The sequence below is a fragment of the Pectinophora gossypiella genome, chromosome 27, assembly GCF_024362695.1.
Source record: "Pectinophora gossypiella chromosome 27, ilPecGoss1.1, whole genome shotgun sequence".
NCBI lineage: Eukaryota > Metazoa > Arthropoda > Insecta > Lepidoptera > Gelechiidae > Pectinophora > Pectinophora gossypiella.
The window spans coordinates 887,062-903,223 of NC_065430.1; the positions used below are offsets into that span (position 1 = coordinate 887,062).

The window sequence follows — 16,162 nt, forward strand, 5'->3', positions numbered from 1 at the left end:
TTTATAATAACCTTTTTTGTAAAGTTTTTGTTTAACTACTGTCTTAAAACAGTTGAAAGGCAAATTATGAATGTCAATGGGAATCTTATTGTATATAATATATCGCTTCCATAGCGACATGTGTCGGTCCCTTAGCGAGATGTGCTCGGGCTCATAGAGATATGTATCGCTCTCATAGCGATACATATCACCCCCGTAACAATAAGTATCATTCCGTAGCAATATGTGTCCCACTCATAGTGAGATATATCGCTCCCATAGCGACATGTGTCGGTTCCTTAGCGAGAATTATCGCTTCCATAGCAGAATGTGCTCGCACTCATAGAGATATGTATCGCTCTCAAAGCGAGACATATCACTCCCGTAACAATAATTGCTAATAATATAAACTGTTGGTGTACCTTTTATAAATAAATAAATAAATGCCCCGACAACGCCTAAAGATCTTAATATCAAGTTACAGCTGGTGTCTTAAAGTTGATCATAATTGCAGGTTCCTACTCCAGTATGAGAACCACGAACGTCGAAACGGTCGACTGAAACCCAACGGAAAAATAGAGGATGAGAAACAGGTAAATATCTTTTCAATGACTCAATAGACAGATGTTTTAGGCTCCCGATCTGGAGGTCCGGGTTCAATTCCCGATGAGGACAATGTCGAAATCACTTTGTGAGGCTGTCCTCTGGACACTTCATACAAACAAACGTTTTCCACAGACACTACACATTGAAGTTATCGTACACGCGCATCTGTGTGTGTGACGTCTGACGCCATACGATTGAAGACTAAAGTAAGACCGAGGGGGTGAGGTAAACCTAGCTCAGCCGCTGGTGGGGAGCGGAGAGTTGCCGCTCTATACGTAGTACATAAACTGCCTATATACGTCCCACTGCTGGGCACAGGCCTCCCCTCAATCAACCGGAGGGGATATGGAGCATACTCCACCACGCTGCTCCAATGCGGGTAGGTGAAGGTGTTTTTACGGCTAATAGCCGGGACCAACAGCTTAACGTGCCCTCCGAAGCACGGAATCATCTTACTTTTTCGGACAATCAGGTGATTCAAGCCTGAAAAGTCCTTACCAAACAAAGGACAGTCTCACAAAGTGATTTCGACAATGTCCCCATCGGGAATCGAACCCGGACCTCCAGATCGTGAGCCTAACGCTCTAACCACTAGACCACGGAGGCTGTTGGACCACGGAGGCTGTTCTATACGTAGTATACGTAGTATTATTCCTTATTCTATGTTCCCAGGTCATAGACACTATAGAGGTTGGCGAGTCTCGCAGCCCGACCCCCACGGGCGAGGTGGTGACGTCGCACACTGCCGAGCAGCTCAACAGGGAGTTCCTGGAGTCGCTGCCCCAACACGACAAGCAGTCACCACTTGGCCGGACGGGTGGCTCCCTGCACCATGACAAGCCCACCATCACTGTCAAACACGCGGCGCAGCTCATCGGTGAGTCTTCTTCCTTGTGCTGTCCCACTTTAGGTGGGGTCGGCTCTCCTAATTTTGCGGCGCCATGACATTCTGTCTAGGGTTGTCGGGTCGGGTAAATTTTCATTTTTCAATAATCGGGACATGCTTGTAGCGGACCCAACTAGTTGGCCACCTAGTTCCGCTCACATGCAACAGATGGCGCCACATTCTTCAAGCGGTCGTGAAACGCGGTATCGAAGTTTACACGGCAAGACGCATATATACAACTTCCAACACAACACTGTTGGATCGTCGATCCCTAGTCACACTACCAACTTGTGGCTAGCGGGGTACTATGCTCAGTTCGGTACCCCGAAAACATCCTTTGGCGGCAGCACATCCTCGCCGCCAAAACTGGTGACCCCGACGTGATATGAACACGCAACCTTCTGCTTCTTCTTCTTCATCTGTTGCATGTGAGCGGAACTAGGTGGCCAACTAGTTGGGTCCGCTACATGCTGGTCCACCAAGTATAAGGACCTCTGCCTCTTTTGTTCTCGGGCAGGCAAAGAGCTGTGTGGACTACATGCTGCTGGTCTCTCCGCATTACGTGGCCATACCACCTCAAACGACTTTCTTTCAGCTTATCGGGTATAGGGGCTACTTTGAAGCTTCCGCGAACGTACTCGTTTTTATTTATGTATTTATTTGCAGCTCATCGGTGAGTATTTTTTTTTATTTGAGTACTGTTACTTGGCCGGGCAAGTGGCTTACTAGTTACTACATCATCACGTAGCGAGATGTTCTCGTAAATGAGATGTATCGCTCCCGTATCGAGACATACCGCTCACATAGTGAGATGTATCGCCCCCGTAGCGAGATATGTCGTTCACGTAGCGAGATGTATCGCTCCCGTAACGAGATATATCGCTCCCATAGCAAGATGTGCTCGCGTTCATAGTGAGATATGTCGCTTCCATAGCGACATGTGTCTGTCCCTTAGGGAGATGTATCGCACCCTATGCGAGATATATCGCTCCCGTAACGATATATATCGCTCTCATAGCGAGATATATGGTTCCCGTAGCGACATGTGTCGGTCCCGTAGCGTTTGTACTATTGTTTACAATAAACAATATTATTTTGTTGTATGGTCCATTATTAATATATATCTTTCTCCTTCTCGCCAGACCCCGACAAACAAAAGCAGAGCGTGATAAAACTGTTCGAGGAGCACAGTGGGCTCGTCGAGGAGCTGTCGGCCAAATACCTGGTGTCCAGCGCCACGGTGGTGGACCAGATCGGGGGGACCCTCGCTGAAAATAGTAGTCTACTGTTGAAGGAACTCCAGCAGAGATTAGGTGAGCATATTACCTCTCCGAAGAGCTCGGTGGCGCAGCGGTAAACGCGCTCGGTCTGCGTTTGTTGAAGTTAAGCAACTTTCGCAAAGGCCGGTCATAGGATGGGTGACCGTATCCCATATTTGATAGGTCCGGATATTTGACGGTTCCGGACTTGACAGGTCAGGATTGTGGTATTAATAACTTGTTTAATGTTTCGACAGGCGATACAGAAACGACATTCCTGAAAGACTTAACCAAGACAGAGCCGAGCAGTGCTCTCAGCAGCCTGTCTACCCTGGGAGACAAGTATGCCGTGAATGGACACACGCCAAACGGCGCGCCCCCTGATCAGGTTAGTTTCAAAGTCAAAGTATTTATTGCACACCATATGGTAAACAGTTGTTATAAATACTATAGTATCACATATGGACCCGGGAGGGTATAACAAAAACAAACAAAAATATCAAGAAATTACATTAGGCCAGAAATACAAAAAAAATAAATAAAAAAAATAATAAGTACTTAACATTAAACAAACTTAATCTAAAAATAACTATGAAAATCTTAAAAACTATTAATAACAACAAAATCTACATCACTTACAGTCTATTTTTGGTATATAATGGCCCCGATTCCTGCAGACACCGCCTAATTTTATTTTAGGTTATATCCGTCATTTTCGTATCCGTCGAAAAGGAAAGGGACGGATGATTCACAGCTCTTAATTTTAGGAAGAATGAGTAAATTAATGTGTCGGGTTATTGACTGACGTAAAATTTTTAGACGGTTGGTTTAGATTTGTGCTTAAAATTGACGTGTGTTCCATAAATTTTATGCTTGTCGATTACCCGTCCCTTTCCTTTTCGGCGGATAAGAAAATGACAGATATAACTTAAAATAAAATTAGATGGTATTTACAGGAATTAGCACCATTATAATGTATATTTTGGAATTGAATTTGAATACATACACCATTAACACATGTTTATGAAATACGATGTTCGTGCGTCACCCAACAGGCTCCACATAATATCAGCGTCGTGGTTCACGCCGCGACTTGTGCTGAGTGAGGCCCTTTTATCTCAGGACGTCCACCACCACCTTATGATCATTTCGACTAACATCCGTCTTGGTTTTTTGTAATTGTTTTAGTGGAAATTTGATATGATGTTGTTGTCTTTTTTGTGTGTGTGGCGTCCTTTTATAATAAACTTTTTCTATTCTATTCTATTCTATTTATCATGTAAGAAAAACTCTTGCAGTGTGTAAAAACTTTTCTCAATTAGGAATTTTTTTAAGTTAATTTTAAACTTTTTTATGTTTAAATCTTTTCATTCTGAATAGGCTACTTGACAACCTAGTCAAATGAGATACTTTTTACGAAACGTCAAAACGAAAGTTCTCTATGGAGTTTGTATGGATACACTGTCCTGTGACGTCATCAATACAAGCGGTCAAACGTCGTACTCATTGTTACTTAATTCGAAAATAAGTCGTGGTCAGTGGTTGAGCGTTGGACTCACGATTCGGAGGTCCCGGGTTCGAATCCCTTTGGGGACATATCACAAAATATTACTTTGTGGTCCCTAGTTTGGTTAGGACATTACAGGCTGATTATCTGATTGTCCGAAAGATGATTCGTGCTTAGGAAGGCACGTTAAGCCGTTGGTCCCGGTTACTACTTACCGATGTAAGTAAGTAGTCGTTACATGAGCCATGTCAGGGGCCTTTGGCGGCTCAATGGAATAATAGGTCCGTCTAAATAAAAAATCGTTTTTCTCCGAATGAAGGAACTGATAGAACTGAATTTGAAATTTGAATGTGACAGAACTGTCAGAATTCATTTGTTTTTTTTTTTAAGTAAAATAAAAGAATTATTAAGAAAGGGACAGCGACAAAATGGTTATTTCTGAAGTAAGGTAGAAAATCTAGAAAAAGGCACAAAATGGGTCATATCTCCTAAACCGTAAATTGCTGAACATACATGGGGATGTTTCTGGTAGCTAATGAGCCCCTCTATCTAATTTTTCATTTTGAACGTGAACTTCTGGGCCAGTAGACCAAGATCCTTGAATATAGGTTTACACGAATCCAGAGTTGACTTGTAATTGTTATGCGAATAAATACTCATGATCTCTCTCTCTCTCTCTCTGATTCTGATATGATTGTTGTTGGCGCAGCTGAAGGCGGGCCGGCCGGCGGGCCGCAGCTCGCTGCGCGCTGTGAGGGTCAAGCCAACGCGGCCTGCGCACTCCGCCGCCAACACGCGTGAGTACAAAAGGGGTGGACAGGGGGCATAGACAAAACCTGCCTGGCCTGCATTGCAACCGCAACGCGCGCGGCGCGAATTATAACCAAGCGCTTCGACCAATAAACGATACGAATGCTATCTACGTAGATGGACGTCAAACGGACGCCAAAAAAAAAAAAACAAAAAGAAAACATTCTTAGCGTCCCGAATTTTAACGAAATTAGCAATTAATTATGATTGGCATGTTGTACACGAATAAATATATATAAAAAAAAACTGCTATTGGTCGGCTCGGTTGTCGTTCAGACCCGGCTAGTATGCTCAAAAGTGACAGCTAACATTTCAAGGTTTGCCCAGCTGACGTCATCTCACCCTGCGTCGCCGTTTTGTAAAAAAATTGGGTAATTTACCCACGGCCAATGTTTTTAATTTACTTTGCAAGGATATTTTGAACTTATAGTAAAAGATTTACTTACAGTTTTAATGTTATTTATATATGTGACAAGTAATCGTAATTAAATACATTAGTCAGTAATTCACTTAATTTTCAATAGTAAAATTTGCGTCCTTGGAATGTTGGAGATACCAATTTAATGGCAACACTTACGTCGTCAATGGGCTAGCAATGGCGGCTTGTCATAGGATTGAGCATACCTGAAGGGATGGATAAAAAGGCCAAATAATTAGTCTAAAATATAATATCAGCAATATTGCTTTTTTTTACATGAATTACTTGGATTTGGCCTTTTTAAACCCCTTATAGCATGGTATTGATCACTCCACAGCGCCAGTGGGCCCGCTGCGACCGGACTCGGCGTCCTCGTCCCCGCCTTCCCTGCCGTCCATCACCAACTTCGGAGTCCACCACCCACCACCGCAGAAACAGAACAGCAACAGCGATGATGAGATTGTTGAGGTTAGTACACATATCATCATCATCAACCATTTAAAAGAGCAGCGACGCGGCTCTCCTCAATATGCCAGAATCGTGCCCTAAGCTTCTTCAGACATATTATGCGGTCTCCGAAGCACAGTCTGGAGAAGCAGATCATCGTTGGGCAAATGGATGGCAAACGTGCGCCTACGACGTGGTCTGACATCGTGAAGAAGACGGTGGGCGGCAGCATACAGAGGGCGGTCCACGTAGCATATAGCCGTACCGAGTGGGAAACCATAACCTGTGGTCGCGATCCTCAGCAGTGAGGGAACGGCGAAAAATAAGAGATCATCCATTTAGGAGCCACGCTCTTGTCGGTTTAGCATTCTCCATCGGGTGACCCGTGGTTCCTTTTGACCTATGTCTCCCGACAATAGCTCAAAACGTTTTTTTCGATTCTGCTCCGCACCACCCAAATCCCCTGGTAGTTGCGGCTTCCGAATACATCCCGCTCAGGGACGGCACTGAAAAGTATCGGCGTCCGAAGGACGTAATATACGATCCCGACGACCCGATTACTCTAGCCATAGAGGCAGGCAATCAGCTCGCGACACCAAATACTTCAGAACCCCGATACCGACCCGGTATCATCCGTCCTTTTCCGTATCGGCGGATAAGAAAATGTCGCGTATAACTTAAAATAAAGTAAGGAGGTGTCTGAAAGAATCAGGGCCAATGTGTTATTTCTTTCTAACGAATTCTTTCCCATCCTCAGGTACCGTACAAACCGAAAACGCCAGAAATCATCGACCTGGACGAATATCCCGAAAGCCCACAGTCGACCAAGAAGAAGAAACTGGACATCCTCAAAGAACGCGGGCTCCAGGTGACAGCCCTGCCGGCCACATGGTCCCTACCCCCCACAGGCCTAGTCCCTCACCCCCTAAACCCCGCAGTCCAACACCAAATCATGACCCAAGCATCTCTATTCCAAATGTACAACATCATACCACAGAACTACGCCAACGGAATCCAGCCCCCTAAAGTGATCCAAGCTACTTGCACCTACGGAACTTCAGGGCCTGAAAAGACCGTCTACGGGAACCCAAAAGACCCTTTCATGCTTCCACCGCATATACTCCACGGCGTCCCCATCAAACCCCAAAAGACGGTAACGACAGAGAAGCAAGACACACCGGTTTTAAGACAAGATGTTTTAGACCTGACCTGCAAAGCGCCATCCCCGCCAGCGCAAAAGCCAGCAGTGGAGATAGTCAGGATACCACCATCTCCATCGCCAAAGGTCTCTCAAGCCCAGAACTTGAGTAAAAACTACACGTTGATAGACGGAAAGGCGGTTGTGGGGTCCAATTTGGAAATCACCCTAGTCAACCCCAAGAGTCAAACACCACCGAAGAATAGGCAACCTCAGAAACGGTCGTCGAACGGGAAATTCGTCTCAACGAAAACCCCGACTCCGCCAAAAGATTACCCCAAACCATATCCTTCTCCAAGCGGTGCGAAGCTGTCCCCCTCAGTCAAGAAAAGCCCCATAATCGTCCCCAATTACCAGATAAACAGGGACGAAATCTCGCCGACCAGCTCATCCGGCTCCAGGGATTCCCAAACGAACATGATGCAGAGTAATCTGCTGCAAAACGTATTCAAAGGCCAGAATAATCTTCAGCAAATCATGGACTTGCAGAAGAGTCAGAGTTTGGGGCCGAGTATGGGTCCTATGGGGCCTAATCTGGGGCAGATGATGGACATGCAGAAGTCAGTGTCCATGACTCCGTTTATGGATCCCATGTACATGAGTGCCCTTTACAGCAGCTTGGCCGGTCAAATGGATCAGAGGCAGCTAGCTATGTACAGGGAGCTAATGGCAACACAGTTTCGATATTCGGGACTTTTAGGCGGTGTTGCCACACCTACAACGAAAAATTAAATTACTCTAGTCTGAGACTGGGATGCCGTTGCGAAAAATTGATAAAAAAAATTAACGTTTTTTTTTTTAAATGTATATTCAACGAGGGACTTAGGTTACGTTCACCAAAAAACAATATAGATAGTGTTGTACACCTTTAACGTCATAATCGGCTAGTTTCCAACTAGTCAAATCAGTTACTTTTTACTAAACGTCAAAACACGAAATCACTATGGAATTTACGATGACCAAATTGGAGATGTCCTTAGAAAAGGTTCAATACGATCTACTCTGAACCGGCGTGCGTGTATAAAGCGATTGATGAATGTGGAGGAAGCAAGAGAAGTGTGTCAGGATCGAAGCAAATGGAATTCCATAGTCTCTGCTTACCCCGGTGGGAAATAGGCGTGAGTTTATGTATGTATGTACTATGGAATTTGTTTAAAAAAGCACCTGTGACGTCATAGAAAAACGTCATAAAATAATTAAAACACATAATAACGGGTTCTTACCGCGTTTAAATGGGGATATGAGACCCCCGATATTTCGACACTGTTGCAAGTGCCACGATCACGGGATGACTGTCATCCCAATTATGATAATAACCGCGTAAACTTAAAACAATGCAAATCATAAAATGTCGGACTTAACGGTGCTAATTCCTGTAAATACCATCTAATTTTATTTTAAGTTATATCTGTCATTTTCTTATCCGCCGAAAAGGAAAGGGACGGGTAATCGACAAGCATAAAATTTATGGAACACACGTCAATTTTAAGCACAAATCTAAACCAACCGTCTAAAAATTTTACATCCGTCAATAACCCGACACAGTTAAGTAGACAGCACGTCAAACGGATTGCATACCAGCGACGTACCTTTTGATTCGCCCGGGTTATTCATTCATTTACTCATTCTTCCTAAAATTAAGAGCTGTGAATCATCCGTCCCTTTCCTTTTCGACGGATATAACTTTAAATAAAATTAGGCGGTGTCTGCAGGAATCGGGGCCATTATCACGTTTTTCTCGTTTAAAATTCATAAATAGAATAAATAGAAAAAAGAAAAATGTTTTTCGTTAGTTTCAGATCTGTCTTTATTTAGTAATCAGATTTTAACCCCCCTGCCGACACTATACACTTTTAAACAAAGTGAACAAGAGGAAATATTTTTTTATCACTAAAAATCGTAATTGTTCGTGGAGAATTTCATAATTTATCTTGAACCTCACGACCCAATTACCTATTTTCTCATTACTCCGGTAAATAATTATTCCAAAATACAATGTAAATGGCAGAAGCATATATAAAAATAATTGTTGTTTGATATTTGGATCAAATCAAATCAAATATACTTTATTGCACAGAACTAAAATTTCAACAATCAGACATAACACATGAATACAGTACAATCACACACACACACACACACACTCACACACATCACACACACTCACACACACATCACACACACCACACACACATCACACACACACACCACATCACATTATATAGAATTATGTTGCTACCTATATTGCTTCTCTTTATTTTGATCAGAATAATAATGGGTGGAAGTTGTAATTGTACCTTGGTGTAATAAAAAGGGTCATCATTTATACCCAAAAACAAAGATGCATATGTCTGTTATCCGTGAAGGTTACATCATACATACATAAACAGCCTATATACGTCCCACTGCTGGGCACCGGCCTCCCCTCAATCAACCGGAGGGGGTATGGAGCATACTCCACCACGCTGCTCCAATACGGGTTGGTGGAGGTGTTTTTACGGATAATAGCCGGGACCAACGGCCTAACGTGCCCTCCGAAGCACGATGATGATGAATTAAGATGATTCCGTAATCATCTTACTTTTTCGGACAATCAGGTGATTCAAGCCTGAAAAGTCCTTTACCAAAATATTTGAAAGAATTAATCGACCATAGTGGGTCGATAGCAAAAAGCGCTGATTGAGGGGAATCGTCGACCACGCCGGCGGGGTTGGTGTCGGGGGAAGGGCCACGTTCGATTCCCGAAAGGAATAGTGGAATTCACTTGGTGTAGTTCTTTGTTTGACAAGGACATTGCTCCTTATTACAAATTGGACTCACAAAGTGATTTCGACAATGTCCCCATCGGGAATCGAACCCGGACCTCCAGATCGTGAGCCTAACGCTCTAACCACTAGACCACGAAGGCTGTGTGTTAGAAAACATGATAAATTAAAGAAAATATTTTTTGTAATAAAATCTATTTTTATTAATAATAAAATAAATAATTTTATCGATTAGTTTAAAGCCAATCACTAAATGTATTTTTCCAGATAAAAATGTAATGTGTTAGTCACTCACAATTATACATAAACAACAGAGATTGGTTAGGTAATATGGAATATCTTTTGAATATTTATTTATCGTAACGTAGGTTGAGCCGTGGTCGCCCAGTTGGTTGAACACTTTAATAGTAAGGACTCAATAGTAACCACGTGTGCTCGATGGACGCGACACTCATGACCACACCTGGTTTGACACACTGGCGAGCAGGAGAATGAAACGCCATCAAACCGACAACAATCCACCAGTTGGAGACTTCTCCTGCAGAGTGTGCGGTAGAGTTTGCCGCTCTAGGATTGGCTTGCACAGCCATGAAAGAAAGTGCATTTCTTCGAGGCAATGACGTCATAAATCGTCTGAAACAGACGTATAAGGCCAATGAATAGTAACCACTAGACCACGGAGGTTGTTCATGAATGAAGGTTAAACGAAGGGAAATCTGTACAGCGCCATCTATATTGTTTTTGACGAATGTAGCCTGGAAAGTTTCTCATTGCGGTGTTCTAAGTTCCAAAGATGGGAAATTTTTTTAACATAAATTTTTCGTAATTTTTTTATTGATTTTGACTTCGCAACTGATATCTCAGTGACCACGGATTTTGAACATTTATGCGTTATATAGACTCACGCATCACGCCCGTGATAGTCATGGGGTGGGCAGAGCCACAAGTAATCAAAGACAACTTACAATGTCAGTCCTAAACTTGGAAATTGCTAACCTAAAACGTATAAATATTCAAAATTCCAATAAAATGTATTATGTGATATGGCAAGGTTTCCGCTGGTATAGAAGAAATGTACATTTAATATTCATGAAAATTCGTATAATATTAATTCGTAATTCGAACATTCGGATATTTGCGAATTATTCGAATATTAATTCCAATTGTGAATACCATTAGCTGATCTCGGATTTAATTTGTAAATTTTTATTATTTTGACTTTAGGATTGGTTGGAGACAGCGGAGAGGGGAATATATATGTGTATACTTGTCTCACTCGCACACAGAGCAAAAGTGACTACACTGAACCCAGCTCGAAGGACGCAATATACGATCCCGACGACCCGATTACCCTACCCATAGAGGCAGCCAATCAGCTCGCGACACCAAACCCTTCAGGACCCCGATACCCACCCCGCCGGCTTGGTCGACGATTTCAGCCAGCGCTTATCGCTATCGACCCACTAGGGTCGATCAATTCTTTCAAATATTTTTCCTCTCAGACGACGCCCTGAGCCGAGATTCGCGCCCAACTGGGCACCCTCAGGCCTGTTGTCTTAAACGTTGTACCGGGTGAGAGCCTTCAGCGATGGTTAATGTCATCTGCGGCAAATCTACAATAAGTCACGAACTGAGCCCAGCGAATTAGAAACCCTCCGAAGGATCATCTCACTTTGGTCTTCAATTACCAACCTCATCAACCCTGGTGTCAGGGTGACTTGAGCCGCCAAAGGCCCCTGACATGGCTCATGTAACGACTACATACATCAGTAATTAGTAACCGGGACCAAAGGCTTAACGTGCCTTGCGAAGCTCGGATCGACTTTGAGTGAGTGAAAGAGACGAATATATTCCCCTCGCCGCGTCGTTCTCAAATTTGATTATAGGAACGAAATTGAGGGGAACAAGTTATGATTCGTTCGAAATGTTGATTTTTTTTTAACTGTATATAGTAGAAAATTAAATTGTCTATACTCCTTACAGCTTAGTATGATTAGAATGATAGTAGAGGGGTTAAAATGGCCACATCGAAGCAATTCACCCAAGAAAGCAATATTGCAATTTGACATTCGCGCATATAAAAGTAAGTGCGCAATGCAAACAAATGTCAAATAGCAATATTGCTTTCTTAGATTAATTGCTTCGATGTGGCCATTTTAACCCCCCAGGACAGATGCGAAAGGGATATCTATATAAAGAGATATCTCTATATGTGTGTCGTAGATTTTACCTCATCATCATCAGCCAATTAACGTCCCCACTGCTGGGGCACGGGCCTTCCCTATGGATGGATAGGGAGATCGGGCCTTATACCATCACGCGGGGTTTACCTAAATAAACCTTTTTGTTATTTTCATTATTTATATGTCGTTTCCATATCTCGGGGCCTATGGAGTCCCGGACTTTTGGAAGGCGTGCGTGGGGCCGAAGCCAACACGTAGAGGCCACCATATTATAATTGGCCCCGATTCCCGCAGACACCTCCTAATTTTACCTTAAGTTATACCTGTCATTTTCTTATCCACCGAAAAGGAAAGGGACGGATGATTCACAGCTCTTAATTTTAGGAAGAATGAGTAAATGAATGAATAACCCGGGCGAATCAAAAAGGTATCTCGCTGGTATGTAATCCGTTTGACGTGTTGTCTACTTAACTCTGTCGGGTTATTGGCCGATGTGAAATTTTTAGACGGTTGTTTTAGAGTTCTGCTTAAAATTGACGTGTGTTACATAAATTTTATGCCTGTCGATTACCCGTCCCTTTCTTTTTTAACGGATGAGAAAATGACGGGTGTAACTTATACATTGTTTTAAGTTTACACGGTTATTATCATAATTAAAGCACATAATAACGGGTTCAAATAATAATAATATCGGGAGTCTCATATCCCCATTTAAACGCGGTAAGAACCCGTTAATGGTGCTAATTCCTGTAAATACCATCTAATTTTATTTTAAGTTATATATGTCATTTTCTTATCCGCCGAAAAGGAAAGGGACGGGTAATCGACAGGCATAAAATTTATGGAGCACAAGTCAATTTTAAGCACAAATCTAAACCAACCGTCTAAAAATTTTACATCCGTCAATAACCCGACACAGTTAAGTAGACAGCACGTCAAACGGATTGCATACCAGCGACGTATCTTTCGATTCGCCCGGGTTATTCATTCATTTACTCATTCTTCCTAAAATTAAGAGCTGTGAATCATCCGTCCCTTTCCTTTTCGACGGATATGAAAATGACGGATATAACTTAAAATAAAATTAGGCGGTGTCTGCAGAAATCGGGGCCATTATATATCTTTCCTACTAAGTTGTATACCGTTAGTGCGTAAGAGACAGATATATATCTCTCGTCTTTTTCGCGCTAAGCGATGTAGTATATCTCTGTCCAGCTGTTATTCTAAACATGGTACGCTTTAGGGAGTATAAAATTGTTTTAATATGCGTGGTTGGTTTTGACTTCGCCTTAGGTAGAGGGAGTTTTGATGGCCAAAAGATACATTTTAGCATTTGACAAGACTCCACCAACCCTCAGTGGAGCAGCGTGGTGGAGTATGCTCCATACCCCCTCCGGTTGATTGAGGGGAGGCCTGTGCCCAGCAGTGGGACGTATATATTAATAAAACGTAATTTTCAGCTCAACGAGTTCTGTTTTTTATTCGCCTCCAGAACATATTCCCACTTTGGTGATGTTTCCAAACTAGGCAGTAAAAAATAATATAACACACATTGTTTTAAGTTTACGCGGTTATTATCATAATTAAAACACATAATAACGGGTTCTTACCCACTGAGTTTGGTGCGAGTTCAGATGGTTCCGAACATTCCGATATCAAAAACATAAACAAGCGGCAAAGAAAGAGGGTAGACAGATATGTCTGCCCGTAGAAAATTATGGATCTACCTACTCCACTCCAATCTCATCAGTCATCCCGTGATCATGGCACTTGCAACAGTGTCGAAATATCGGGAGTCTCATATCCCTATTTCAAACGCGGTAAGAACCCGTTATTATGTGTTTTAATTAATATAACACACATAAATAACCTATATACGTCCCACTGGGTACAGGCCTCCCCTCAATCAACCGGAGGGGATATGGAGCATCCACCACGCTGCTCCACTGCGGGTTGGTGGAGAAGGAAAGTTAACTACGAAAGCACAAAAAAAAGAAGAAAAAGTTTTTACAACGGGAATATTCCTCGGAAAGGTACATTTGTTGACGACATTATCCTGCATCGTCCTATTGAATTTATAAATACAATGATTTTGACTTTTGAGGTAGGCATTTTATATGGAACTTGTACGGTAGGGTTACGGGAAGGAATTCGCGCGAAATAGTGTGACGATGGAAATTTTATTAATTCTAGAACTGACTAGGCGAAGCCAGAACTGATTGTAATAATTTATAATGACACTTGAATGTAAAAACATCAGCTTATCTTCATACAAAAATGTTAAAAAAAAAACACAACATCTCGCGCCTGCATCCCGACGGGTAGGCAGAGGTGAATAGACAATTGTACGGTCACGAGCATTAATATGTATACACTTTGGTATAAAGCGAAAGTTGATGGTAGGGCTGGCAGAGGAAGACCGAGAAGGACTTACGATGACCAAATTGGAGATGTCCTTAGAAAAGGTTCAATACGATCTACTCTGAACCGGCGTGCGTGTATGAAGCGATTGATGAATGTGGAGGAAGCAAGAGAAGTGTGTCAGGATCGAAGCAAATGGAATTCTATAGTCTCTGCTTACCCCGGTGGGAAATAGGCGTGAGTTTATGTATGTATGTTTGGTACTATGTCACATTAACTTTTTTGACAAATTGAACTGTAAGTCTCACTAAATGTCAAATATGTTAGTGCGACAGAGTCCTAAAGTGGGTACATTATATTGCTCATGACTACTCATCCACTCCTTGCCAGCTATGTTCCTGGAAACCACGGGGTATCAATTATCTACGATCAAAACGTGAATTCAAACTTACCCCATGAAAAGTAGGTATGGCAAAAATGGGGTGACAAAGTTTGTATGGAAATTCTACCAGTTTTAATAGTGGGGTAACGAAATCGCGAGTTACAACTAGTTTCAATATATTTTTGTATGAATTCAAGCTAATGTGTATAATTCCTAAAGGGGTTACGTGTCTTAGAAGTAAGGCTCAGAAGGGCAAAGATGAAAAAAAAAACATTTATTTTTTATTTTATTCACTAGTTTGTTTCTCAAACGAGGAGCGTTGGTTTGAACCCTGGTAACGGACTTGCACCAATGAGTTATTATGTGCCTCAGTTCATGAGCCATGTCAGGGGCCTTTGGCGGCTCAATAGTAACCCTGACACCAGGGTTGATGAGGCTGGTACTCCACCTCACAACCCACACGAAAAAAGATCTTAAGTGCAGTTTTCACTAATACAATTGGCTGCATTACAGACGGCGATACGGCTCACCTATCACGTTGGTCTAGCAAAGCTCGGTGAGGTGTGGTTACTTAGTTCATCTTGCGATGGATTCCCTAACTACCCCTATTGGGATATTCAAATTAGGGCTTCATAGTCATTAGGGTGAATATCAAAATTTCAAGTTTGGTGTCGAAATTTCATATTATTTTTTCGTGAAAAATTGGCTTCCGACATGAAAAAGATACAAAAGGATCCTGTTGAATGAATTTTTCACGAAAAAAATATAGGAAAGTTCGCCACCAAACTTGGCACATTTTGATCACCAGATTGTCCAAAAGCAAGATGATCCGTGCTTCGGAAGGCACGTTAAGCCGTTGGTCCCGGTTACTACTTACTGATGTAAGTAAGTAGTCGTTATGAGCCATGTCAGGGGCCTTTGGCGGATCAATAGTAACCCTGACACCAGGGTTGATGAGGTTGGTACTCCACCTCACAACCCACACGGTAGAAGAAGAACCGGGCACTTATCCTGGAAACCGCGTGATATCTATTATAGAATTCAGTGGTTTAGAGCCTAAGCTAGGATTCGAACTGTCACGCGCACCAAACTTCTAATATGAATTATATTTATTGATTGCTAGTTTTTTTTATAATTTAAATAAAATTTCAATTTGCCATACAACTTTCGCCTGTACCCTTACAGCTAAGACACACCCGTCGCCGTTAGCGTAAGCCTAGTTGTAGTAGTCGATGTTTTAATTTAGTTTTATATTTGGATCTGTATATATTATACTTGCGTTGTAAGATACCGATTGCCGTACAAATAAATATTTGAAAATTTGATTTTTGTTGGTTTTATTAACATAAAACTGCTTACAC

General features: G+C 42.3%; 1 protein-coding gene across 1 annotated transcript in view; it reads left to right on the forward strand.

Annotated features, from left to right (window-relative positions):
* Window positions 1–16,126, forward strand: part of LOC126378772 (uncharacterized) — a 93,378-nt gene extending 77,252 nt beyond the window's left edge. Inside the window, exons 9-15 of the mRNA XM_050027161.1 lie at window positions 494–572; window positions 1,258–1,462; window positions 2,614–2,784; window positions 2,988–3,118; window positions 4,947–5,034; window positions 5,803–5,933; window positions 6,670–16,126. Of these exons, the coding sequence (XP_049883118.1) occupies window positions 494–572; window positions 1,258–1,462; window positions 2,614–2,784; window positions 2,988–3,118; window positions 4,947–5,034; window positions 5,803–5,933; window positions 6,670–7,842 (1,978 nt within the window). The 3' untranslated portion in view covers window positions 7,843–16,126. The remainder of the gene's footprint in view (window positions 1–493; window positions 573–1,257; window positions 1,463–2,613; window positions 2,785–2,987; window positions 3,119–4,946; window positions 5,035–5,802; window positions 5,934–6,669) is intronic.
* The last annotated feature ends 36 nt before the right edge of the window (window positions 16,127–16,162 follow it).